General features: G+C 46.9%; 1 protein-coding gene across 1 annotated transcript in view; it reads left to right on the top strand.

The window, feature by feature from the left end:
• The window catches only part of cacna1bb (calcium channel, voltage-dependent, N type, alpha 1B subunit, b), a 209,691-nt gene that overhangs the window by 176,558 nt on the left and 6,196 nt on the right, over positions 1 to 26,937 (top strand). Inside the window, 13 exon segments of the mRNA XM_064308862.1 lie at positions 787 to 870; positions 4,805 to 4,921; positions 7,086 to 7,151; positions 8,098 to 8,189; positions 9,964 to 10,114; positions 11,279 to 11,406; positions 13,987 to 14,083; positions 16,910 to 17,015; positions 17,749 to 17,856; positions 19,288 to 19,394; positions 21,347 to 21,522; positions 22,596 to 22,728; positions 24,873 to 24,983. Of these exon segments, the coding sequence (XP_064164932.1) occupies positions 787 to 870; positions 4,805 to 4,921; positions 7,086 to 7,151; positions 8,098 to 8,189; positions 9,964 to 10,114; positions 11,279 to 11,406; positions 13,987 to 14,083; positions 16,910 to 17,015; positions 17,749 to 17,856; positions 19,288 to 19,394; positions 21,347 to 21,522; positions 22,596 to 22,728; positions 24,873 to 24,983 (1,476 nt within the window).

Here is a 26,937-nt window from a genome sequence, read left to right as displayed (position 1 = left end):
TGCGTATGCATACTGTAAGTACTGCGTATGCGTACTGTAAATACTGCGTATGTGTACTGTAAATACTGCGTATGCGTACTGTAAATACTGCGTATGCATACTGTAAATACACACGTATGCGTACTGTAAATACACACGTATGCATACTGTAAATACTGCGTATGCGTACTGTAAATACTGCGTATGCATACTGTAAATACTGCGTATGCGTACTGTAAATACTGTGTATGCATACTGTAAATACTGCGTATGCGTACTGTAAATACTGCGTATGCGTACTGTAAATACTGCGTATGCATACTGTAAATACACACGTATGCATACTGTAAATACTGCGTATGCGCACTGTAAATACTGTGTATGCATACTGTAAATACTGCGTATGCATACTGTAAATACACACGTATGCATACTGTAAATACACGCGTATGCATACTGTAAATACTGCGTATGCACACTGTAAATACTGCGTATGCACACTGTAAATACTGCGTATGCGTACTGTAAATACTGTGTATGCGTACTGTAAATACTGCGTATGCGTACTGTAAATACTGCGTATGCACACTGTAAATACTGCGTATGCACACTGTAAATACTGCGTATGCGTACTGTAAATACTGTGTATGCGTACTGTAAATACTGCGTATGCGTACTGTAAATACTGCGTATGCACACTGTAAATACTGCGTAGCGGTGAGCGGGCAAACCGATGCATGCCTCATCCGTAACTCAACACGCTCTCCTCTCTCTCTCTCTCTCTCTCTCTCTCTCTGCCGCACACAGAACTACATGAAAGAAGCCTGGAACATCTTTGACTTTGTGACCGTGCTGGGCAGCATAACGGACATCCTGGTGACGGAGATTATCGTAAGCACGGCGGCGTCCGCGTGTGTTTAGTCGTTTACACGGGGGGGGGGGGGGGGGGTGGGGGTTGGTGGGGGGGTGTTGGTGGGGGGGGGGGGGGGGTCACGCAGAAATGGGCTGAACATACAAAAGTAGGAAACATGGTCTATTTTGGTATCGATCTAGACTGCGTGGCCCTTTTGAAAAGAAATCTGCTTAAAGTGGAAACGTCATCGTTATCGTTACACAATCACTTGACCTGCATACTGCAACTGTTAAAATGGTTTGCTAGGGACTGCTTTTTCCGGCAATATTTGTATTTTTGTTGGTTTTTACTTGACTTGTCTTTGTTCACTAACTATTAGCTATTGTGGCAATGTTACTACATGGCATCTCCTTGCTAGCTAGATTAACAATTTAATTTCTTCAGGCCAAGTACGAAAGTTGACGGGTGTAACATGGATGTAAAATTACGAGAAATGCTGTGGAGAAATGGCAGATTACAACCTGTTTTCTCTCTGTCTTCCAACGTGTGAGCCTCAACGGAAAGGCATTGGTTGAATCAGTTTTTGACTCATGCACATCTGTATGTGTGGCTGGCCTCTTAACTGAGCTATACCTGAGAGGCTATTCTAGCTTTGCGATTCGGGGGGCAGACATGCAGGCTACGGTAAGGGCAGGGGGGGCCCAGGGGTGCCCTCACAGGTGCCTTGACAGGGGCAGGGTCTGTTTTTTTAGCCAGGGGGTAATTCCTATGTTCCCAAGGTTCCTATGTTCCCCAGATTTATATGGCACATAATGGGAACATGTCAAAGGGGTCCTATGTTCCCAGGGTCCTATGTTCCCCAGATTTATATGGCACATAATGGGAACATGTCAAAGGGGTCCTATGTTCCCAGGGTCCTATGTTCCCCAGCTCTACATGTGTGCTCTCCCAGGGTCCTATGTTCCCAAGGTCCCGGGACCCTGGGAACATAGATACGCTCCCGTCTGATAGCCCTCTCTCTCTTAGCTACCGTGCCGAGCCACCCTGAGCCTGCTCAGCGCGTGAGTGAAAGCTACTCTAACCCAGAATTGCTTCAATAAAATATCCCATAACCCCCCCATAAACCGGTATTTCCGGGGAACGTGAGTCCGGACGGCTCATCCGGGATTAGAGCTGTCTGGAAACGAATGATGTCGTGCGACAGTAAAGCAGAATCGGAGCGATGAATCAGGCGTTACGAGCAAAGCTGAGGGCAGGAGCGTGTGCCTCAGACGATGGCTGCAGCGTTCATACACGTCCTAGCGCCGCCCTGCGTTTGTGCTGCCCAGCGTAACCCGAACTATGGCCCCGAGGATAAACTAGGCCTGCCAGCAACCTTGGTTTGACCCCACAAAAGGCCATTTTTTAATTTTTTTTATTTTATTAATCCTCATAAATATGATGATGGTAAGCAGGGGAGAAATGATCTGTCAAATTCTGAGCCCAATTAGCCTGATTTAAAACATGATTTTTAAAATAATAAGTAATGGAAAATAATTTATTTATGTACATCTCCACCCCATCTCAACACAGTAGAAGTGCATAGTTTTCATTAGGCAATTACATGCTGAAACATGCAGAATTTCACAAAATTATACACTTACCTTTGATTCTGGAAGTATTAATATTTTGGTCTAAGGCTCCAGATCTTGCCTATGCCTATTTAATCATGAATCTTACCTATCTGTTTGATTGATAAAATGATAGCCTGCTCATGCATCACCTTTTGTTGTGGAGGGGTTGGGAGTCAAATGGACTATCCTTAACCCTTGTGCTTTCCTCAGGGTCAAAATGACCCTTTCCTAACTTTGAAAGCAGTGAAAACCCCTTACATCTTTTTTTCAGCATGAAATGTGATGTCATTTCCCAGTGTGGCCCTTCAATTAGAAAAGGTTAAACATCTCCCTTTTTATATTTTTTTTAAAAAGCTGTACACCGTTAGGGTACAAAGATTGCCCGTGAATTAGGATAGCAGTTATTCACTGATTTATTGATGAGTGACAGGTTGTTTCCACGTGAACAAAACTTGATTTTAGGTTTAAAATTCAGTGAGGAGGCTTTATCACATGGGGTTCAGTTCAGCATGGGTGGGTCATTGGATCACCCTGTGGACACAGGGCGCATGCGTAACATGAAGACAATGCATGGGTCAGACCTGCGATTACGAGCGTTTTGTTCATAAGACTGCGAACATGTGGCTATGAATTTGGGAAGTGGAGCAGACAGACTGTGCCATGCCCATGGGGATGGGGGGGGGGCTGTGCCCTGGGGGAGGGGGGGACAGTGCCTGGGGGAGGGGGGGGGGGTCTCTCTGCAGAATGTCCAAACGTACGGAAGTCTGTAGTACCTCTGCTCTGTTTTCTTTGTGGCTCCTGTCACCTCAGCCTGTTTGTCTCTGGTTTTAAAGGTTCCCACTGATTCAAGGGTGAGTTTGTGTTTTTCTCTCTTTGGGATACTTCTTCTGCTGCACGTGACTTCTGTTCTCTTCTTCCTCCTCCCCCTTTCCCCTCTGTGTGCGTGCGTTTCTCTGTTTCTCTCTTTCTTTTACACTTTCTCTCTCTCTGCCTGACTTCATCTGTCTCCCCCTACTCTCTCGTTCTCTTTTTCTCTCTGTCCTTTTCTCTTCTGCCGCTTCCTCCCCCCCCTTCTCTTTTTCTCTCGCGCTCAATTTTTGTTTACGGCTATCCTCCTTCCTGATTGGACGACTGCACTAGTCCACAGTAAGTGACTGTCATCCTCCAGTCCCGCAATTCATTCTTGCTCTCTCTCTCTCTCCCTCTCTCATTCTTTCTTGTCATCCACAATTATTCCATTATGAGGAAAGGGTGAATTATCCACTCCCCACACAAGTTACTCTCGAGATCCCAAAAAGGCACTTATAAAATTATAAACTTGTTAGTCATCATCACCGTAATGATCATTTGCCATTCTTTATTGTCCACTCTTTATAAAATGTCTACAGCATGTTCTCTCACCTCAGCTAACACTTCTCTCGCTCTCTAACAACTTGCATTAGCCATGAAAGGGTACTTACTGAGACTACATTTCGTGGTTGTGACAGGTTTTCACCAGTCATTATGTTGTTTAAGGCTTCATCGTTAAGAGATGGTGATCATGTGGTGTTGTTCCAGACTTGGGTCAAATCCACTTGAAATACTTGAAATTCTTTAACTGCTGGTAATTATATGAAAACACTGCTGAAGATCCCTGAGAATTTTCAACAAAACATAAAACAAACCAACTCCTACCATAACAGGACGAAGAATTTCATTCTCGATATTGGTGAAAATTGATAGTCAGTAATCTGCTGGAATTTCTGCCTAAAAGGACAAAGTATTTTAAACAGTTAGATTTCAGGTGATAAATCTGACCCAGGTCTGCAGTGTTATCCAAGTTTTAAAAAGAAGAAAAATACCCTCTCTCTCCCTCCCGCCTCTCCCCCTCCCTCCCTCCTTTATATGCCCCCCACCCTCTCCCTCCCCACCTCGCCCCTCTCCACCACTCCACCTCGCCCCTCTCCACCACTCCCCTCTCCCTCCCACCTCGCCCCTCTCCACCACTCCCCTCTCCCTCTCCACCTCGCCCCTCTCCACCACTCCCCTCTCCCTCTCCACCTCGCCCCTCTCCACCACGCCCCTCTCCCTCTCGACCTCGCCCTCTCCCTCCCCACCTCGCCCCTCCCTCCCCACCTCGTCCCTCTCCCTCTCCACCTCGCCCTCTCCTCCCCCTCACTACCCTCTCCCCTCACCTCCCCCTCCCTCCCCACCACACCCCTCCCTCCCCACTGCGCCCTCCCACCACGCCCCCCCTCCCCACCTCGCCCCTCCCCCCACTCCCCCTCCCTCCTCCCCCACGCCCCCCTCCTCCCCACCACTCCCCTCTCCCTCTCCACCACGCCCTCTCCCTCCCCACCGCGCCCCCCTCCCTCCACAGGACAAGCTCATCAACCTGAGTTTCCTGAGGCTGTTCCGGGCGGCTCGACTCATCAAGCTGCTGCGGCAGGGCTACACCATCCGCATCCTGCTCTGGACCTTCGTCCAGTCCTTCAAGGTGCGGGACGCCCGCCCCTTTCCACACCTCCGGCCCTGCTACCCTGAACCCCCATTACCCAAACACCCAGTTACCCACCCATCCACCCACAGCACCCACCCGCTCATCCACCCACAGCACCCACCCGCTCATCCACCCACAGCACCCACCTGCCCATCCACCCACAGCACCCACCCGCCCATCCACCCACAGCACCCACCCGCTCATCCACCCACACCACCCACCCACCCACAGCACCCACCCGCTCATCCACCCACACCACTCACCCACCCATCCACCACAGCACCCACCCGCCCATCCACCCACAGCACCCACCCGCTCATCCACCCACACCACCCACCCGCCCAAACACCCACAGCACCCACCCGCCGATCCACCCACAGCACCCACCCGCTCATCCACCCACACCACCCACCCACCCAAACGCCCACAGCACCCACCCACCCAAACACCCACAGCACCCACCCGCTCATCCACCCAAACACCCACAGCACCCACCCACCCACCCACCCACAGCACCTTGTCTTCTGCACCAGACTACTTCCATATACTCTGCCTGCTCGTTCGATAGGCCCCACCCACTAAAACATATTATATAATAATATAATATATAATATATATATAACAATAAGGGGGCACCGTAGCTCAGGATGTAAGTGCGGTTGTCTGGCAGTCGGAGGGTTGCCGGTTCGATCCCCTGCCCTGGGCGTGTCGAAGTGTTCCTGAGCAAGACACCTAACCCCTAATTGCTCTGGTGAACGAGAGGCATCAATTGTAAAGCGCTTTGGATAAAAGCGCTATATAAATGCAGTCCATTTACCATTTACCATATTCTCTCAAGGCATCACTCTGACCGGCGGCCAGGTTTGGCTCTCTCTGTCCGTACCTTCCATACTTTTCCTCACAGATTATCTGTCGATTTACCCAAAGGCCTCAAAGCACTTATTCATGCATGAAAACCTCTTGATGTCTTCTCCAGACTGAGAGGTCGTGTATGGTGGCCCGAAACAGAGCCGTATCTCGTTTGTTGTTTTGCTTTTTTTTTTTTGGACAGGCTTGCAATTTGCCAACATTTATTTTCTACTTTTAAAAGAAATGGCTTTCCTGTACAGTAGATCCTATAGTCAGAATAAAGAATGAATAATGCAATGGGAGACTAAATACACTACGTGTTGCTCTGCACAGTAAAGATGGAAGCTGGATCTAGAACACTAGAACACACTTGCACCCCTATCCTGGCATGTACAGAATTAACAGATGGAACTGAGGTATTGGGCCGTGTAAGAAGACGGGTCATTTTGCTTTACAGTTTACATAACGTTAAGCAGACGCAGATGTAAGATCCAGAGGAACTTCCGCACCTTGCTCCAGTTTGTACACCTGGGTATTTGCCGAAACAGGTTTAATTGCCTTGCTAAATTGTGGAATCGCAGTTCCCCAGAATCAAATTTTCAACTCTGTACTGCAACCCCTGCTTACTGTAATGGGTCATTAATGTAGTATAATTTACAGTATAATACAACATAATGTGGTGTAATGGTTAGGGTAATATAATTTTGTATAATGTAGTATAATGTTATGCAGTGTAGTATCACGGTTAGTTAGGCTAATATAATTTTGAATAATGTATAATGTAGCATGATATAATGCAGTGGAGTGTAATGGCTAGGGTAATATAATGTAATGCAGACTAATGGTGATTTGCATCTCTGACTCCTGTGTAAATAATGTAAGGCTGTAAAAACCTGCGCTGCGATTAAATTTTGGGTAAGATAGATATAGGATATAGATAAGCTATACTTTTATTGAACCCCGTCGGGTAATTTGTCCTCTGCATTTGACCCATCCTAGTTACTTAGGAGCAGTGGGCAGCCACAGTGCTGCGTCCAGGGGACCAACTCCAGTTCTGAGGCCAGTGCCTTGGTCAAGGGCACCTGCAGGAGCGCACCTAACATGCTTGTCTTTGAGTGTGGGAGGAAACCGGAGTACCCGGAGTAAACCCACGCGAACACGGGGAGAACACGCAAACTCCACGCAGAGAGAGGATCCGGTCGGACCCAGACCTGGATTCGAACCCGGAACCTCCTTCCTTGCGAGGCAAGACAGTGCTAACCACTATGCCACCGTGCCCGCCCACTAAGGCGTTCCACCCTTCTCTCCCCAGGCCCTGCCGTATGTCTGCCTCCTGATCGCCATGCTCTTCTTCATCTACGCCATCATCGGCATGCAGGTGAGCTCCGCCGCTGCCGCCGCCGCCTCGGAGCGCGCGAGGACCCGGGGCGTCCGCTCAACTGCCTGAAGAAAACCTGATTGGCGCATGGTGCCTCGTGGGCCTGTGAATGCTGCGGTGCTACCATAGAGTTTTTAGAGGCTAGATAGATGAATGGGGTGTGACAGTAGAGAATATTGGAGGCAGTGCTGTCTTTGAGCGTAGTATCTATTGCCATTGGTAGCCTCTGTGGAAAATGGATGTCATACAGTGGTATATCTATGGTAGTGTTTATAGACAATATAACTGGCAATTTGGATGACCTGATCTGACACTGTGACTGCAGTGTTTTACCACGCTTTTTTATTTTCATATTTTACCTTATATTGCTTCTTTTTTTTTTTTTTTTACCTACAAGAGCACAAGCTTTTTGAATGGGTTTATTTTTATTTCATCTTTCCCGCAGAACATCCGCAGTCGTGCCTGATCTCCGCGAAAGCGCTCTCGCAGAGTTTACGACGAACGCTGAAATAGGGCGACTTCGACAAAGCTCTGGCTGCGCTTCAAGAAACAAGAAAAAAAAAAAAAAACAAAGCGCAGGCAATCTCCTAAATTGTTTTCGTGAAACGACGACGCCCGCGATCCGATAGATTAGCATAGGATAGTAAATCAAAGGCCATTGTGCCTGACGCACGGGCCTCTCCCCCCCCCCCCCCCCAGCACCACTATGTTTAATCACGGCATTGTGTCTAGCGAGCCACCGCAGCACTGGAGAATGCTGACTCCACGGGAAAGTTCACTTTAGCACCTAACTGCTGCGTTGCGCTCGATGTTTTCCCCGTTAAGCCGCGACTCAGTGACGCATCCCGTTGCCGTTTCCGCGTCTAAACCCTATACGGTGACCTTACGGTGGCGCTGTCCTTAAAGCGGGGGTCTCTTCTGCTGTCCCCTTCCCGCCTCTCCCCAGGTGTTCGGGAACATCGAGCTCAACGAAGACACGTCCATAAATCACCACAACAACTTCTGCACCTTCTTCCAAGCCCTCATGCTCCTGTTCAGGTAAAGCCGGTCGCGGCGGCGTAGCGTAGGGGACGCACGCGCACGCACAAAACGCTCACAGGTGCAAATCGACAAGAAGGATCTGATCCGGCACACTGCTGCTGTTGCTCCCCAAAGTGATGTTTCAAGATTCAAGATTCAAACACTTTATTGTCCATTGATGCAGGCAATAATGGAAATTTGTCTTTCACTGGTGCATAGCTCACGTAGAGATACAATACAGTACATATAAGAACATCAAATGCACACAAAAAGACAACACAGTACATGTAGTAAAATCTCATGCAGTAAAAAGGTAAAATGCAGTAAAAAGTGGTGTACTAAACAGGAGTAAGTGATGTTTTATTGTGTTCAGGTTAAAGTTAGAAAACTTTAGCACTAGTGCTACTTGCAGTTCCATCATGGCAGAATTGTGGCAGAGGCAGTGGCTCTTTGATACATTCTCCATATCTATCCATATTTACTGAAGCACATCAGGTTAAGTGCCTTGTTCAAGCGTATAATGGCAGTGCCCCACCTGGGAATTGAACCTGCAACCTCTCAGTTAGATTAAGCGAGTCAGTGTTATAATGAAAGCATTTGGAATAAGCATTTTTGTTTTCTCATTTGCTGCCATCCTCCACTATGTGTTTTTTTTATGATGTCTTGCCTAATATATACAATATATAATCAGGCCACCCTATCAGTTTCTTGAAAGTTGGCATGCTCTGCACTTTCCTGTAGGAGATATGAAATGATAGCCATATTAGCTGTGGGTCAGCATTATTTCAGAGTGAGCTGGAGGCATTTCTGTAGCTGACTGACCCAGACTGACAGTATGTTTGCTGATCCCTTGTAAAATATTGGGTTCACCCTGAGATGATGTGGAAGCAGTGGAGTGGACATAGTCGCGTATGCCCTATGTGCCCCTGGCTAAAATGTGCTTGCGTATAATTGATGGCTCATGCTAGGAAATAACTCTTCTACCTCCTGTGCTACAGTCAGCCCACATCATTTCCTGTCATCCTGTTTTTCCTTGTTCTCTGCATAATAGTTATAATTAAAAGCTCATCCTTCCTACATCTTAGGCTAGCACTCAAATTCGTTGAACTTGATCTTAATCATTACAACCATTGTGGCTCACAGTGGAAAGGCACATGAAAATAATGAACAGCAAAATGCTAGCTAACATAAATCCAAATAATGTTTATAACTTTGCAGTCTTGGTTTGGGCACAACAGGCACAAAAATGGGTACATTTTTACCAATTTTGAAAAACTTTAAATATTTTGTTACCTGGTACACACACGGTTGCATGACTTTGCTTCTAATTATGTTAACATTCAGACACCGCCCTCCTTGCTCTGCTCTACAAACGCCAGCTACGCGAGTGAGTGGGGAGGGCCAGCTCACGCAGCGAAACGAGAGTCGGGTGTTTGTCACTTTTTGACATTTTAAAGGAAAACTAACGAATACCGAAGTATAATGTATTGCTTATAGAAATAAGCGGCTAAATTCCGAAAAATGTTTTTGGGCGATGGAAATCTGTTTGGCCAAACAAATCCATTGTATAGAAAAACACAGTATATTTGCATGCAAGCAGTTATGTATATACACTCATGAGTGTAAGTGTGTACACACATTTATGATGGTCCTACTGTTTTGCTAGCATAAATGCGTGCATGCGTGTGTGTCTGCGTGAGCTCGCGCACATCTTTTACACACACATACGCGCGCTTGTTAATTCGTGTCTTTCCGCTGATTGCTCGTGTTGGTTCGCGCGTCTATCCGCTAGGAGCGCGACGGGGGAAGCGTGGCACGAGATCATGCTGGCGTGCCTGAGCCACCGGACGTGTGACGAGCGCTCCGGCTCCGTGGGGAAGGAGTGCGGCAGCGACTTCGCCTACTTCTACTTCGTCTCCTTCATCTTCCTCTGCTCCTTTCTGGTCAGTTCTGGTCTTCTTTCTCTCCTTCGTATTCCTTTTCTGGTTACACGTGGGGCCAGAACATTAACCACTGACATTAAAGATAATTATTTTCCGAGCACGGTTACATAATGATGACGAAAGTCCATTCAGCCCTTCTAGGCGTCCTTTAATGAGTTAGTAACCCTTCATTATTCCTCATAAGGAAATTGTTATTGTTTTTTAATGCCCTGATATATAAAGATAGCAACTTCACAAACATGCAACAGAAAGCTAAAGCTCATAAATGTTTTAAGGTACAGAGGTTAAAATACCACGTTGACATTTAAGAGGGCGGAAATGTACTTATTTGATCGGTGCTGCACCTGCACCAAGTGTTTTATGTGCTGACTGAGTACATAAACCACTGGCAGACAGGGAACACACTAAAGGGCACATTATGACTACAACCGGCCGTTCAGCCCTTTGAAGCTCCTAATGTACCCACAGTCAAGGAGACGGGCATCTCAGCTCTGGTCCGTATGAGCCATATGGTCTGCTGGTCTTCATTGTTAGTCAGCACTGAATATGAAAATATTGATTATGCAGGTAATTCAACCAACCCCGGTTCACCTAAATCTTATGGCAAAAAAAACAAAAAAAAAAAAAAAACAGCATAATCTGTGGCTCTCCAGGACCATCACTCAGAAAATCTCTGTTGTAGACTGTCAGATGAATTAGAATTATTCTGGTTTGCACATCTTAATGTCCTAATGTAGTATTTTTGTTCATTGTAATTATATAATATTGATGCATTCAATAAATTGAAACGGTAGTTAACCGAATAATGTTCTTATATGATAATATTGGATATTTGGATTCTTGAATAAGACCGCTCCCTAGTGTGTACAAAAAGCTGTGCATACCTCCTTATCCTACATATTTGCACACTTTATTGGCAGAATAAAAAATGTAATCATATCTCAAAGCACAAAACATTTACAGAAAAATAAATTAATATAAATATTATTACAGTTGAATAATAATAAGTGAGTAAATTAAATAATAATGAAAATGAATATATATTCAGCAATAAATATATAATCATAATAATAATAATAATAATAAACACATACACAAACAATACATCTGAAAATGAATCTCTCTTTTTTCCTGTCTGTCTTTCTCCCTCACGTGACTCTGCAGATGCTGAATCTGTTTGTCGCTGTCATCATGGATAACTTTGAGTACCTGACCCGGGACTCCTCCATACTGGGGCCTCACCACCTGGACGAATTCATCCGCGTCTGGGCGGAGTACGACCCAGCCGCCTGGTACGTGTTCATCCGCCGCTGAAAGTTCTGGCAGTGAGGGAGTTGTAGTTCCTCAAATGTGACAGTTTGGAAATTTTGGGGTTGGGGTGAGGGGAGTGAAATCCGCTTTTTAGGTTAATCTTGCGATTTCCGAAGTGGAGTTTGAAACTCGGGAAAGCTTATATTAATGCCAGCGTGTGCGGCTCAGCGGTGGTGTGGATGACAGTGTGACGTGTGACAGATTTCCATAAATCCGGTTTTCCGCATCACACCCAAAGCTCCTCCTTATTAAACAGGGATGAAGGGATAAAATATTTATATCTTCTTTTTTATTTTTTTCCACACTTTAGTATTCATTGAAAATACTTTATCCCGCGAAAAGCGTATTGAAAATAAATTTCGTTATTTCGGTTCATTCGAATGAGAAGAAACAACAAAGCTCGCCGTCGATATGAAGGATCGGTAATATTTTGCGGGTGGCTTTGACATGTGCAGCCTCCTCGCTGATCACCATAGAAACTGGGATAGTGGAAGACTTTAACTGAAGGGCTGCTTTGAAGAAATAAGACAAAAGGAGAAAAATATATTTTGTGTGTGTGCGTGTGTGTGTGTGTGTGTGCGCGCATAAAGACAGCCTGCCCTAGTTTACATAATAGATATTTTAACCGTGTTATTATGTTCGATAGTGGGAGGACAAAACAAGATTACAGATCTCACTTCAATATCTGTGCCCGGATACTGGGGAGTCTGGGATGTGTAGTTCTTCCACACATGAACCACATGTACAACAACCACAACACCCCTTGGGTTGGGTTAAGGAAATGACTGTGTTATCCAGGATGAAAGCACTCTGTGTTCCCTTCAAATTCCGACTACTGGACCCCCCTGATAAACTAAATCCTATTTTCCTTAAAAATAAACACCACAGATGGTCATAATTTATGTCTATAGACCTCTTCTGCTAAAACTAATCCTAATCAAACTAGTGTGGAATCCAGTTACTGCAGATTTGGGGGAAAAGGGTCCTGACAGTTTAGCATTGTTTCAGAATATCTGCGTGAGTCATTCCTGATAAGGACATCCCACCAGAGTTGAGCATTGTGGGAAAGGTCAGTGGCGTTACTGGAAATGAACTGCCATTATTTTGTTTTGCTGGGGGGGGGTTAAAGCTATAAGTCAACATTTATGTTTCAGGTATTAAGCAGATTGTTTTTACCCAGAGCGACTTACACTCTTACACTGGCTCAAGGGTACAGCAGCAGTGTCCTACCTGGGAACAGAACCTGCAACCTGTGGGTTACTAGCCCAACTCCCTAACTGATATACTGCACCACTGCCTTAGGGCTGGTTGAGTGTGTAATATCGTGTAAACAAACAGGATATCTCAATTTACATGTACATTCTGAATGAACCAAGACAAAGCTGTTTGTCTGCAAAGCTGTTAATAAAGTTGTAAATCGCTCAACTAAATCTTCTCACAACTCAGGATATGTTTGGTTCAGCAACTCTTGAAAAATCATGTAACTGTGTATTTTCAAAGATCTTGGTTTATTGTTAAGCAGTCCTGATGTCTGTGCACTAACCCAGCTTGTTCTTCTTGCAGTTGGCGGATTTCCTATAAGGATATGTACAAACTGTTGCGCGTTATATCGCCCCCGCTTGGCTTAGGGAAGAACTGCCCGAACAGGGTGGCGTACAAGGTGTGAGAACAAGCTTCCTCCACTAGGGGGAGACTAATGCCCAGAGACCTAACAGAATGGCTGTTGGTTCCTCTCCCTCCGACACCAACAAATGACTTGACCGCCCACTCAGTCCTCCCATACTAATTGGCTCGTGGGTAATATTGCAAGGCTGGAAAACAAAGCTTAGAAAACTTCTCAGGCGCTGATACCTGGTTGGTTGAGAGACCCAGGTGAATCCTTGTCCCCTTAGCCCTGATGCCTGCAAGGCATCAGTCTGCCTGTCAGGTTAACATCACCTGTCTCTTCTGTGTCATGTAGAATCAAGGCTGACCATATTTGGAGGGCTTATTTTTCAAATTCAACATTTGTGTCTACTGCCTAGGCCCAGCCAGTGTGACTGGGCAGTAGCAGTGCTGGGAACTGTGGGACGTGCTTGAGGTTCTGACTCACAGAATGTGCCTTTCTTTGAAAGCTTTGTTTTCCACTGCCTGGTGGCTACCCACAATGCCCCTCAGCATGAGGAAGCAGTCGTCCACCCCCCCCCCCCCCCCCTTTAGAACGGCTTGCCGCCGCCATACCGTCGCCCCTGCGCCCCCCGCCCCCCCATTCACACCCCATGACCCCCTTCCAAATGTGTCCTCGGGGCGCAGACTGCTTCAGTTACCCCCCCCATCCTCCTCATCCCAAACCCCCGGGATCCATCCACGCCTCCTCTGGGGGGGGGGGGGCTGGCATGGCATCCGATGGAGTCCTTCTCCTGGAAATCGAAATAACTCAGATTTCTGTTTTTCTTTCCGTTTTCTTTTGCTTTTGTCATTTTATTTTTTCCCCGTTTTCCTCCTCCTCTGTGCTGTTCCTCTCCTCTGGAATCCCGGTTCCTTTTTTTCTGGTCTGTTGTTTTTTATTTTATCGTTTGAAGTGGGCGCATGAGCTACCTTGATATGTACGAGATGCTTCTCCACCTGACCCCGCCCTTAGGGTTGGGAAAGAAGTGCCCGCCCAGAGTCGCCTACAAGGTAGCCCCTCCCACCGGTTCCTCCCCTCTCCTCCCATTGGCGTTGTGACAGTCTTCTTCTGTATCTGTTTGTGTTTTTTGTGTTAATACTCATCTGATCTCTCTCTCTCTCTCTTTCTCTCCTCCTCTGCTTCTGTTCCGATATCCGATATGATCTGCAACACGATGTTTCTTAGTGCTAAGAGACAAATAAGACACTAGAATAAGTGCAAATAGGGTTTGAATACAGATTGACGATGTTACGTGCCCGCGAGCATAGATCAAAGCAGAGGGTCATCGTTGGTACAGTAGAACCCCCCCAGCCCAAATTTCTAAACTTAAAACTCTGAAAGATTTTGAAAAATATTATTTTGTTTTATTCCCAGATTTTTCCCCGCTTGATTTCAGAACATCTTATTGATAGAGTGTGCTGCTCCTCACTCCACGGTCCACTTGTAGAGCACCTGACTCTGTCCAGTCGTAGAGCTGCACATGTCTAGTGTTAATTAAACTGTCCACGGTGGACTCACATAAACTCTGTAAGCGATGTTTTAACCCTGGACATTTTTGCTGTGTAGCCGTTCCGTGATTGGTGGAACAGCGAGGCATAGCAGCGTGCTACAGGCTGTTTTTTTAGCAGAGGCTGTGTGAGCTCAGACCTATCGGGAGAAGTCTCAGAACGTTCTGGCTGATGGCTGTTCCCTCGCGTCTCGGCACCAAATATAACCGAGTGTTTCTGAGAGACGAGATGAGACCGAGGGAGCAGGAGAGAGTGGGAGAAGGGAGGGAGGGAGAGGGGGGAGAGGGAGAGGGAGGAGAGGGGCGGTGGATCTGTGCAGAGGGGCGAGATTTGCCCGTTTTCACATTTATTTTACCCCTTCCTCATTTTCTGCTGTCCCGGGAAAAAAAAGCGTTTCTCTCTCGCTCCCCCGTGATGAACGCGCAGCGCTCCCTGGCGTGCCGGTGTTTTATCCGCTGTCTCGTTTTTCCGCGTTTCTCTGCCTCCATCTTTCAGAACGCGTCTCCTTCACACACGCGCTTCTGTGGCTGCACTAGGCTGCCGCTCTCTGTCCGCTCGCTTTGGGCCGCCTCCGGGTCACGGACCAATGGTTCTGTGTCCGCATGCGTGTGCCCTGTGTGTGTGTGTGTGTGCGTGAGTGTGAGTGTGTGTGTGTGTGTGTGTGTGTGTGTGTGCCCTGTGTGAGTGTGTGTGCGTGTGTGTGTGTGTGTGCGTGCGTGTGTGTGTGTGCGTGTGTGTGTGTGTGTGCGTGCGTGCGTGTGTGCGTGTGTGTGTGTGTGTGTGTGTAGGTGAGTGTGCGTGTGTGTGTGTGTGTGTGTGTGTGTGTAGGTGAGTGTGCGTGTGTGTGTATGTGTGCGTGTGTGTGTGTGCGTGTGCGTGTGTGAGTGTGTGCGTGCGTATGTGTGTGTATGTATGTCTTTTTGTGTGTGGGAATTTGACTGCATTTATGTGTATTTAAATGTCTGTATGTAATTGACTGCCTGTGTATATATGGAATATGTGCTTGCATGTATGTCTGACCGTGTGGTTCTGCCCCTCCTCTCCTCTCCTCTTTCGCTCCCTCTCTCCCGTCCTTTTCCGAGGCCTGGTAGACTATTGGCCCGCCCTGCAGAGCAGACCTACAGTAGACGTGCGGTAGACGCACGGTGCTCCACTATGCCCCCTACTGGTCATAGCTAGCGTAGCACAGCCCTTCCCACAGTTACGCTCCACCACACTTAGCAGCGGTGCAGCGCGTCGACGCCGTGTATTCCCATTACAGTCACACACACACACGCGCACACACGCGCGCGTCTCCCTCCCATTGGCCTCTGAGTGGGAGCGAGGAGCTTCGTGGCCCCATCACGGCACCCCCTCTGCCCCCCCCCGCCCCCAGTAATATAAAAAGAAACTCACTCACAGATATGTGTGGTAGGTGGTACATTTTAGCATGTGCCGATTTTTGGTGCTTTAATAAATACAATTTTTGCTTTTTTTCACCATTTAAGCACTGCTTGACACTACATTATTATTTTCAAAAATATGATTAATTAAATTTTTATTGAATGTCACATGTAGCGTAGGTTTCAGAACAGCATAACGTATGGTTCTTGAGATTGAGACCAGAGACTTGTCCCCCTACAGGGGACAAAAATGAAACTCTGGGTCGTAGGAGGTTAAAGATGCATTTTCTATACAGTACATGTGGGCACATTATTCCCCTCACAGCAAGACTCATTTCATTGTGTGACAGGCTGGCGCTGTTTCTGGCTTAACTGGAGCTAACCCCCCCTGAAGGAAGCGCGTGGTCAGGGTCATGTGACCGCGTGACTTTCTGCGCTGTTCGTACTGCGCGTTTCTAAAAGCTGCTCACGCGCGTCGTCTCTCTCTCTCTCTCTCCATGTCTCCGTATCTCCACCCGTCCCCTGACGTGCATGCCGTCACTCAAGTCTGCTGCCATCGTTACGGGATCCGAATGTGCATTCGTCTCTCCGGACCCTGCTTAATTTACTGTCTTTATTTTTTTAACTTTATTGATTTATTTATTTACTGATGAGACTTTCTGTGTGCTGAGATGAGGGGCTCCTGGACAGATTCACCTCCAGAACTCAATTATTAATGAAACGTGGTTCATTTTTTAAAATCTAGTGCCTAGTTTTGGCCTCTCAAGTAAAAATGAAGGCTCAGCTGACTCCCAGCTGACTTCAAAAGCGAGCGCACTACGTCCAGCACGCAGAAAGTGGCTTTCAGTCAGGGCTTTATGGTGTTTGATTGGGCGAAGGTGAGATGGGGGGGAGTGGTCTAACAGCTCTGCCCGCCTCCCCACCCTCCCCCCGCTCCTCTCGTCAGCGGTTGGTCAGGATGAACATGCCCATCGCCGAGGACAACACGGTCCACTTCACCTCCACTCTGATGGCTCTCATCCGCACGGCTCTGGACGTCAAGCTGGCTTCAGGTGAGCTGCCCCTGTCGTTACCGAACACACCCTCTGTGGCCTGCTTCTCGTTCTTACGCTGTCTCTCTGTAGTGTGTATACAACTGCCCTCCTCTCATTGTCCAGCTGTAGTGCCATTACCTTCCTCTCATTGCCCTCGCACTTGCCCTCTTCTGATTGGCTGAATCTCATTCTCTGGACTTATGGGCTCGTGGGCTCAATGGTGTGTTCCCATCAAGTATATGAGGCCTAAGGGCTGTCTCATTGTCAGAACAGCATTTTTCCTACTTGGTGAGTATGCGTCACTACGAACTTGGATTGGGATTTGGGAAATACCCAAAATTCAGTTCTGGTGGTGGAAGACTCACCTCCTTCCCCTAAACAAATAGACATCAGTCCATGTCATCACCATGACCCAGAAAACAAGTCAGTGTAGTGACAAGTAGTGTGTAAGTGGTCAAACATTGACACCAAAGCTTGGTTGTGTCTCAGTAACATGTCATGTCTCTCTCTCTCTCTCTCTGTCTCTCTCCCTCTCCCCCTCTCTCCCTGTCTTTCTCTCCCTCCCCCTCTCTCTCTCTGTCTCCCCCTCTCCCTCTCTCTCTCTCTCTCTCTCTCTCCTCTCCCCCCTCTCTCTCTCTCTCTCTCTCCCCCACTCTCTCCCTCTCCCCCTCTCTCTCTCTCTCTCCCTCCCCCTCTCTCTCTCTCCTTCTCTCTCTCTCCCTCTCCTCTCTCTCTCTCTCTCTCTCTCCAGGGGTTCTGGCTCAGAGGCTGTGTGATGCGGACCTAAGGAGGGAGCTGGGGAACGTGTGGCCCAACCTGTCCCCCAAAACCGTCGACCTCCTGGTGACGCCTCACAAGCGTAAGCTCCTCGTGCGTTTCGTTCAGGGGTGGGGGAGCGTGATGGCACCCCTCTGTGGGGTAGCCTTTGAGATGTGAGGGGGCTTCACAGCCCCCTCCCGGGGCGACCCACATGGCCTCTGTGCCCTGTGATGGCGGGGCTCTGTGGGGGTCTGTTCGGACCCGAACCGCCTGTGTTAAGGAGGCTATCGAAATCCATCTGATTGTCGATGATGTCATCGGATGTAGAAATAATAATTGGAAGGTTTCCGAAGGTAGTGCTGATGTTGTATCTTGTGCAGGGTCTTTCTGTGTGGGCTTGTGAGTGAGGGATTGTGTGAGTTTTTGGGAGGGTGTGTTTTAGTTTGTGAGAAAGAGGGAGGGAGAGTGTGTGTGTGTGTGTGTGCATGTTCATGCATGTACTGGGCTGTTTGTATAATTCAATGCGTTGTATGTTGGTGGGTCTGTGTGTTCGTGTGTTTGTGTTTTAAGCTGTCTGTGGGCTGGATTGTGTGCATTTAAGTAGTTTGCTGCTTGCCTTTCCTTGAATCGAGACAAGACAGAGCTGCTCCTCCAGTGACATCTAGTGGCCTGACCTGAAACTATTCCCTTACGTCACTGTTTCCGGTTGACTTTCCACCCATTCTGCTGCCGTCGTCACCTTGCTGAGCCTGTAATCGCTTTTATCGTTCCATCAGGTGATACAGCTGCGCCAGGTTAACAACCTGGAGGATTTATGGAGACATTTAATCTGGGAAGAGATGTGTCGTTTTATTTCTTGATACATGTGACTTGGCACACCGTGTGAAGGATGGCTTAACTGCTCCTCTTGACTTATCTACACTTGTTCCACTTGACAGCGCTGTGGTTGAGTGAGAAGGAATCTAGTACATTAATAAAGGTTTATACTGTACAGTTTATGTCACAAATGAGGGCTCCAGTCTTTGAGCGTTGTTGTGAAAAATAGCTGCAGCCAGCAGACTCATATTGCACAGTGACCGTCTACCTCCTGCAATGAAGATGTTGGATATGGGAAGTTTTTTTATTTATTTATTTTTTTAACCTCACAACTCACCTCAAAAACTCTGCCACAACCCAACAGTGGATTCTGACTTGCAGTTTGCAAATGACTGGATTAGGCGATGAAAATGCATGCAGGGAGTGGGCCTATACCAGTGGTAACCAACCCTGTTCCCGGAGATCTACCATCCTCTAGGTTTTCACTCCAACCCTAAGAAAGCTCACCTCATTCAGCAGCTGGAGATTTCATTGAGCTGCTAATTAGTAGAGTCAGGTGTGCCAGATTAGGGTTGAAATGAAAGCCTACAGGATGGTAGATCTCCAGGAACAGGGTTGGTTACCACTGGCCTATACAACAGTATGCATCCCTCTCTCTCTCTCTCTCTCTCTCTCTCTCTCTTTCTCCATCACTCCCTTTCCTTCTCTCCCGCAGATAACGAGCTGACGGTGGGGAAGGTGTACGCCGCGCTGATGATCTTTGATTACTACAAGGAGAACCGTGCCAAGAGGCTTCAGCAGCAGTCCGCGGGCGGGCCCCAGGTAACGGTCTACCCTGCACTACCCCGGGGTGGCACCAGGGGGCACTGTCCCCAGCAGGAATCCACCTGCGGCAACAGTGTAGGCAGTGCAGTTATCTGACAAGGTGACCCTGCAGAAATAATTGTTGGTGGTTACAAACAGCTGAGAGAAGAAAACTCAGGGATAAAAATTTGTTTTAGAAAATCCGAAGATCATTTTCCAGAGCAGCTGCCTGTGTTATGTTAAAGGTCCAGTAAACTGAAATCTGTGAATCCTTTGCTGATGTGTTGTCTTAAGACTTTTCTGCATTTACACATGGCCCAGAAATATTTTGAAATGATTTGCTTTCCCCCTTGGCTTAACAGCAGGTCAGTGGGCGGAGTTAACTGGGTACAATGTACGTCACTAAAACACTAAGACTGGTGAAATCCTTTCTGCTTGTTATATGTACATGAGGCTCCTTGCCAATTTTGTGCAGGCAAGCTAAGTTGGAAATGCCTAAACATTGTGCCTTCTCTGGATGCAGAAAAACCAATAAGATTTTTTCTTTTTCAAAAAAAAGAAGAGACGCAAAATAAATTGTTTTAATTTCTGGAGGACCACGGGCTCTGCAATTTTTCCAATACCCCAAACAGTTAATATTTGTAGTTGCTGTTGCTGCTGGTGACACTGTCGGTTGCTACAGAACAGACTCGTGATGGATCTGTAAGCAGGCTGCCCATTAGCCGGCCATAATTAAATAGCTTTCAAGCTTAGATGTGCAGAATCAAAGCCTTTCTTTGTTCAGGTGTAATGTCTGGAGTTTGAGACTGCTGTCAAGTCTAATGTTAGTGCACAAGTAGCTCAGTGTTACTACGTAAATACACATTGAATAACCTGTGGGTTTAACTGTACGATCGTAACGCCTAGCTTATGTTGCTTTCTTTTCTGTTGCCTGGTAGTCTAGTGTTGCTGGACTGGAAAAATTGCTCAAACCTAACAACGAGGTTGCTGGTGAATGGTTTGCATATGAAGTGCCTTGCAGATATAAATATTAATGAAGAGGTCACGATAATCTAATAGTGCTTATTACAGTTTAATGGTTATAATTGGGTTAAACTTGAAGGAAATATTAAGAAGACAAGCAATTGTCACTTCTGGGGAGAATATAACCACAGTTTGAATCCAGTTTCCTGTACCTTTAACAGGGTTGCAGTAGGACCATGGAACAAGATAAGGCCTTCAATTTATTTAGAGTACAGGTTTTATTATAGTAAGGCCTATTCAACAGCAGAAGGATTTCACTTAATTCTGGGATTTACTGTATATGTTTAAGAGTCATGACAATTGGCTTCTCATGTTTTGTTTGACATGAGGTATGATCCCTGAATAAGCAAAGCAGAAATCTCCATATTATATGTTGATGTATTAGTAAGGTCTTTATACCACACTGCTATAAATGCAGCTCATTTGTAATCCTGTTTCTGGTACAGTTTCTCTAGGGTTTTATAGCTCTGAAACCAGCCAAATGAGCTATATTTGTCTTTTATTATTTATTTCATATCGTTCCCTGCCATTATACTGTAATTTAATTGCATGACTTGGACAGAATGGTTTTATTTGCCGTTAGTCTTTAATCTTATGTTCTTAAGAAAAAAGCTTACCTGTAAAATAAGCCTAAAAGATGCTGTAAGGTTGGGTTTTGGGGTTTAAATTAGTTAGGATTCAGTTGCTGGAGTGCATTGGTTCTCTCCTTCTATTGGTTGACACAATGTAAGTTGACAGCATGTGGTAGCTCCATCCACAGTGATACTTGTAAAGCCTCACTCTCCCTCATTTGATTGGTCGATATGAAATGAGTCGGTGATTGACGGTGACTCCACCAATATGACGCTGGTGAAGGCCTGCTTTTGCATTTGATTGGTTGAAAAGGAGTAAATCAGTAATTGATGTGGAAACCTCACTCTCCCCCTGCTCCTCCCCACCCCCTGCAGGGTAAAATGGGCGCCCTCTTCAGGCCAATGCTCCCGTTGACTCACGCACAGGACCAGTCAACGCCTGGCAACGCCAAGCCGCCGCCCACCCAGCCCCACCCCCAACCCGAACCCCAGTCTGTGTCCCAGCCGGAGGACCCACTCACTACAACCTCCCTGACCAATGGGGAGGCAGTGTAAGTGCCAGGCGGAGCCTGTCGTAGTTTTTTTTTTTTTAAACGTCTAGGTGACTTTTCAAACTCCAGTTACTGGTTTTTTTTCCCCAGTGAAAGTGCCCAATAATAAATCTGAAGCTACTCAAAATCAGTTTAGAGGTCTTCAGAAAATCAATTCATTGCTTATTTATTTTACCTGAAAGATGTGTAAAACACTTTCTCTTATTTGATGATGACCTGCCTGAGAGGGGTGAGTACGACAGTAGTATGAAGTTTGTGCTGAAGCTAATTTTCTAGCTTAAGGACTGTAAAGCTGATCCCCTAGCTTAACTATACGATGACCAATAGCATGACTCTGTAAGACATACTGTGCAGGATTTTAACCTTGAAATCCTAATTAAATAACCATGCTCAGTCATTACTATGATGCCCTAGCAATTTGTGTCTGTGCATTTCTACATGAGGCGCCATTTCAGAACAGTGATGAGTCATTGTGTATACTCATTCCAGCTGTACAGCGGAACAAACATCTTTGTGTATGTGTTTGTGTTACGTGTGTCCACTTGTTTATGTGCACGCACATTTTGTGTGTGTGTGTGTGTGTCGCTGCATGAAAAACTGAGTTTCTGGACGATATCCGACCTTTTAAATTGCAGCTAAATTTGGGATGTGTCGGTCGCGAGCTGTAGTTTCCCCGTGTTAACACGTGTGTTTCCAGAAAGTTCTGCACACTCCTGGGCCCACGTCTGTGATCAGGGATTTTCTGGACTTCTGGATATTCTTGATTCATTCACGGTCTCTGCTCACATTGAGATTTCACGGCGTGTTCTGAGTCACGCCCGGCCATGTCTGGTGATTTATACTAAGTGTCTGGACAAGAACACCTCTGTGCACAAAATTGTGTCCTTGTCACACACAGAACTGTGGTTTCCCACATTGACACATGCCGCACACGGCAGGAAATGTGTCTGTGTTCAGATTTGTGTCCCCCACGTGAGTGTACCTTTTCATGCAGTGTGTGTGTGTTTGTGTTTGTGTGTGTATATGTGTGTCGGTGTGTGTGTGTGTTTCGGGTTACTTGTGTGAAAACCCAGACAAGACCAGGATGGCACCATCACAGAATCTCCTTCCAGGGTCATGGAGAGGTCTCAGGAAGAACAGCACCCGAGGAGGAAGCGAGTACAGAGGGGTCAGTCAGAGGAGATGCCTTACACACCCAGAGCCAAGGTACAGTGCTCGTATCCCCTAACACTGCCAGAGCCAAGGTACAGTGCTCATATCCCCTAACACAACCAGAGCCAAGGTACAGTGCTCATATCCCTTACACAACCAGAGCCAAGGTACAGTGCTCATATCCCCTAACACAACCAGAGCCAAGGTACAGTGCTCATATCCCAAACACTGCCAGAGCCAAGGTACAGTGCTCATATCCCTTACACAACCAGAGCCAAGGTACAGTGCTCATATCCCCTAACACTGTCAGAGCCAAGGTACAGTGCTCATATCCCTAACACAACCAGAGCCAAGATACAGTGCTCATATCCCTTACACAACCAGAGCCAAGGTACAGTGCTCATATCCCTTACACACCCAGAGCCAAGGTACAGTGCTCATATCCCTTACACAACCAGAGCCAAGGTACAGTGCTCATATCCCAAACACATGCCAGAGCCATACAGTGCTCTTCTAACCAGGCAATCATGTATCCCTAACACAACCAGAGCCAAGGTACAGTGCTCATATCCCTAACACAGCCAGAGCCAAGGTACAGTGCTCATATCCCTAACACAACCAGAGCCAAGGTACAGTGCTCATATCCCAAACACAACCAGAGCCAAGGTACAGTGCTCATATCCCTAACACAACCAGAGCCAAGGTACAGTGCTCATATCCCTTACACAACCAGAGCCAAGGTACAGTGCTCATATCCCTAACACAACCAGAGCCAAGGTACAGTGCTCATATCCCAAACACAACCAGAGCCAAGGTACAGTGCTCATATCCCTTACACAACCAGAGCCAAGGTACAGTGCTCATATCCCTAACACAACCAGAGCTAAGGTACAGTGCTCATATCCCTAACACTGTCAGAGCCAAGGTACAGTGCTCATATCCCTTACACAACCAGAGCCAAGGTACAGTGCTCATATCCCAAACACAACCAGAGCCAAGGTACAGTGCTCATATCCCTAACACAACCAGAGCCAAGGTACAATGCTCATATCCCTTACACAACCAGAGCCAAGGTACAGTGCTCATATCCCTAACACAACCAGAGCCAAGGTACAGTGCTCATATCCCTTACACAACCAGAGCCAAGGTACAGTGCTCATATTCCCTAACACAACCAGAGCCAAGGTACAGTGCTCATATCCCTAACACAACCAGAGCCAAGGTACAGTGCTCATATCCCTTACACAACCAGAGCCAAGGTACAGTGCTCATATCCCCTAACACTGTCAGAGCCAAGGTACAGTGCTCATATCCCTTACACAACCAGAGCCAAGGTACAGTGCTCGTATTCCCTAACACTGCCAGAGCCAAGGTACAGTGCTCATATCCCTAACACAACCAGAGCCAAGGTACAGTGCTCATATCCCTTACACAACCAGAGCCAAGGTACAGTGCTCATATCCCAAACACAACCAGAGCCAAGGTACAGTGCTCATATCCCTAACACAACCAGAGCCAAGGTACAGTGCTCATATCCCTAACACAACCAGAGCCAAGGTACAGTGCTCGTATTCCCTAACACTGCCAGAGCCAAGGTACAGTGCTCATATCCCTAATACAAGCGTAGCCAAGGTACAGTGCTCATATCCCTAACACAACCAGAGCCAAGGTACAGTGCTCATATCCCCTAACACAACCAGAGCCAAGGTACAGTGCTCATATCCCTAACACAACCAGAGCCAAGGTACAGTGCTCATATTCCAAACACAACCAGAGCCAAGGTACAGTGCTCATATCCCCAACACAACCAGAGCCAAGTTACAGTGCTCATATCCCCTAACACTGCCAGAGCCAAGGTACAGTGCTCATATCCCTAACACAACCAGAGCCAAGGTACAGTGCTCATATCCCTAACACAACCAGAGCCAAGGTACAGTGCTCATATCCCAAACACAACCAGAGCCAAGATACAGTGCTCATATCCCTAACACAACCGGAGCCAAGGTACAGTGCTCGTATTCCCTAACACAAGCAGAGCCAAGGTACAGTGCTCATATCCCAAACACAACCAGAGCCAAGGTACAGTGCTCAAATCCCTAACACAAGCAGAGTGAAGTTATAGTGCTCATATCCCTAACACAAGCGTAGCCAAGGTGCGGTGCTCTAACACTGTGTGCCTGTACGTGCATGTTCTGCAGGAATCCGTGGAGATGACAGAGATGGATCAGGATAGCGATGCTGGGATTCACCCTGCTCTGGAGAGCCAGGGGAGAGCAGCCTCTATGCCCAGACTGAACGCAGAGTCACAGGTAAGGCCTGAATTGTGCACACTGCTCAGCCTAAACCTGTACCCACCCGGGATTTGAGCCCGCAACTTCTTTAAGCACTGAGCCTTCAGCATCGAGAGTGAGGGGGGAGTACGAGAAGGAGAGAGAGAGTGAGAGAGAGAAAGGATGAAGATAAATTAGTCCCCCCTACAAGCAAACCCAGGCAACCCCCCCAAACAAGCTGCTCCTAATTTCAGTCAGTGATTACAGAAGCTCCGATACACCGGCGCCATTATTCTGTGGGCTGAGATGCTGATCCTCTGTAATGTCTGCTCTCTCCCTGTCCCTGTGCTAGGGCCATGACAGAAACATAAATCGCGTGATTATGGGTAATTAGCTCTAACATGGAATAGAATTTTTTTTTGTGCATATCTCACTGTGGGCTAAATACCTGTCTATATTATTATTTCTGCAAATTTAAATTACTGTTATTATGTGCATTAGAATATTCTCATGTCTGAACGAGTAAATTAATGGTGGCTGTAAATTCACTGTTGAGGAAACATTAGCTTCCTTTGACCTTTAGAACTAAACTTTATTTGGAATTGATGACATTAATGTGGGGGGGGGGGGGGGCGGGTGACATGCGTATTTGTTCGAAGAAATGGAAATGTATTGCATAACATTGTTTACATATGGACTTATGGACTATATATATATATATATAACAGTAATATATATTTAAAATCTTGTAATATCTGAAAGAAACAATACATAATATGATATAATAGTTGTTATAAAAGACCAATAATACCATTATTGAGTTTCCTCACTCAATCCTTGCTGACATCTGGCCTAAAATTCCAAAATTCCATTTCTTGTTGTTGAAGCAGTAAATTCAAGCTTCACCCAGAAAAGGCTTTCCAATATAAGCTGTTCTTTCACATAAGTATTAAACATCACCAGTTCTTTTGCCTGCTCTTCGCCATGCTGTTCTGTGTAATGTACATGATATTGTAGCGCTCAGCTTCTCAGTGTTTATAAATCTTCCATTGCTTCTGTCAGTCTGTCTTTGCTTTCCTGTGTTTACCTTCAGTTTTTTTCTATGGTTAGATATGCCTGTCTGTCTGTGTACTCTCTGTGTCTCCTCCTCTGTTTCCTCCTCTGTCAGCTCTCCAGGGGGAGCGGTTTTTCTGCCGCCACCCCTGTCTGAGAGTGTCTCTGATTGGCTCTCACCTGCGTGTTCAACCGTCCAATTGGCTCATGAGTCTGACCATTTGGTTCCTGTCTTGTCTGGCTTTGCCGTCTGTCTCCCTGTGTCCCTTCCCTCTCCCTTCTCTATTTTTTCATCCTCTGCTCTCTCTATCTTCTGCCTCCCACCTGTTACTGTTTCACTCTCCTCCCCGATTTTCTCATCCCTCTGTTCTCCCTTTCCCAATCTTCACCTCTCTGCTGTATGTCTTCATCCCTATCCAATCTCTTTCAAATGCTTTCATTTTTCTCCCCCTTGTTCACCTGTACACCTGATCCATCCCTCTTTGTCCCCTTGCCTATTTTATTTCTCCATTTTCTGCGCTACTTTGAAATCCTCCTTTCTTCCTCTCTTCCCTCTCTCTCTCCCCTCTCACGCTCTTTTCCTCTCTTTGTTTCCATTTTTGATTCACCTCTGCTCCCCACTCCTCTGCTCCCCCCTCCTCTGGCTCTCTTCTCTCTTCGTACGTCCTGTTCCATCCCTCCTGTCCCCTTTTCCTTCTCTCCCTCTCTCCTCATTTCCAACACTCCTTTCTGCATCCTCCTCTGTCCCTCTCTCCTTCACTCCTCTCTTTGCCTCTCCCCCTTTCCTTTCGCCCTCACTTTCTAACCCACCTCTCCTCTCCTCCTCCCTCCCCCTCTCCCTCTCTGCCCTTCTTCTCTCCTCCTCTCGCTCCCTCTCTCCCTCTCTCCTGCTGTCGCGTGTGATGGCTGCCCCTGGCTGCTGTGTGCCTCTTCTCCTCTT

This window comes from Anguilla rostrata, chromosome 14 (genome assembly GCF_018555375.3).
Source record: "Anguilla rostrata isolate EN2019 chromosome 14, ASM1855537v3, whole genome shotgun sequence".
NCBI lineage: Eukaryota > Metazoa > Chordata > Actinopteri > Anguilliformes > Anguillidae > Anguilla > Anguilla rostrata.
The sequence above is the reverse complement of the archived record's forward strand: the minus strand, read 5'-3'. Positions and strand labels throughout refer to the sequence as shown.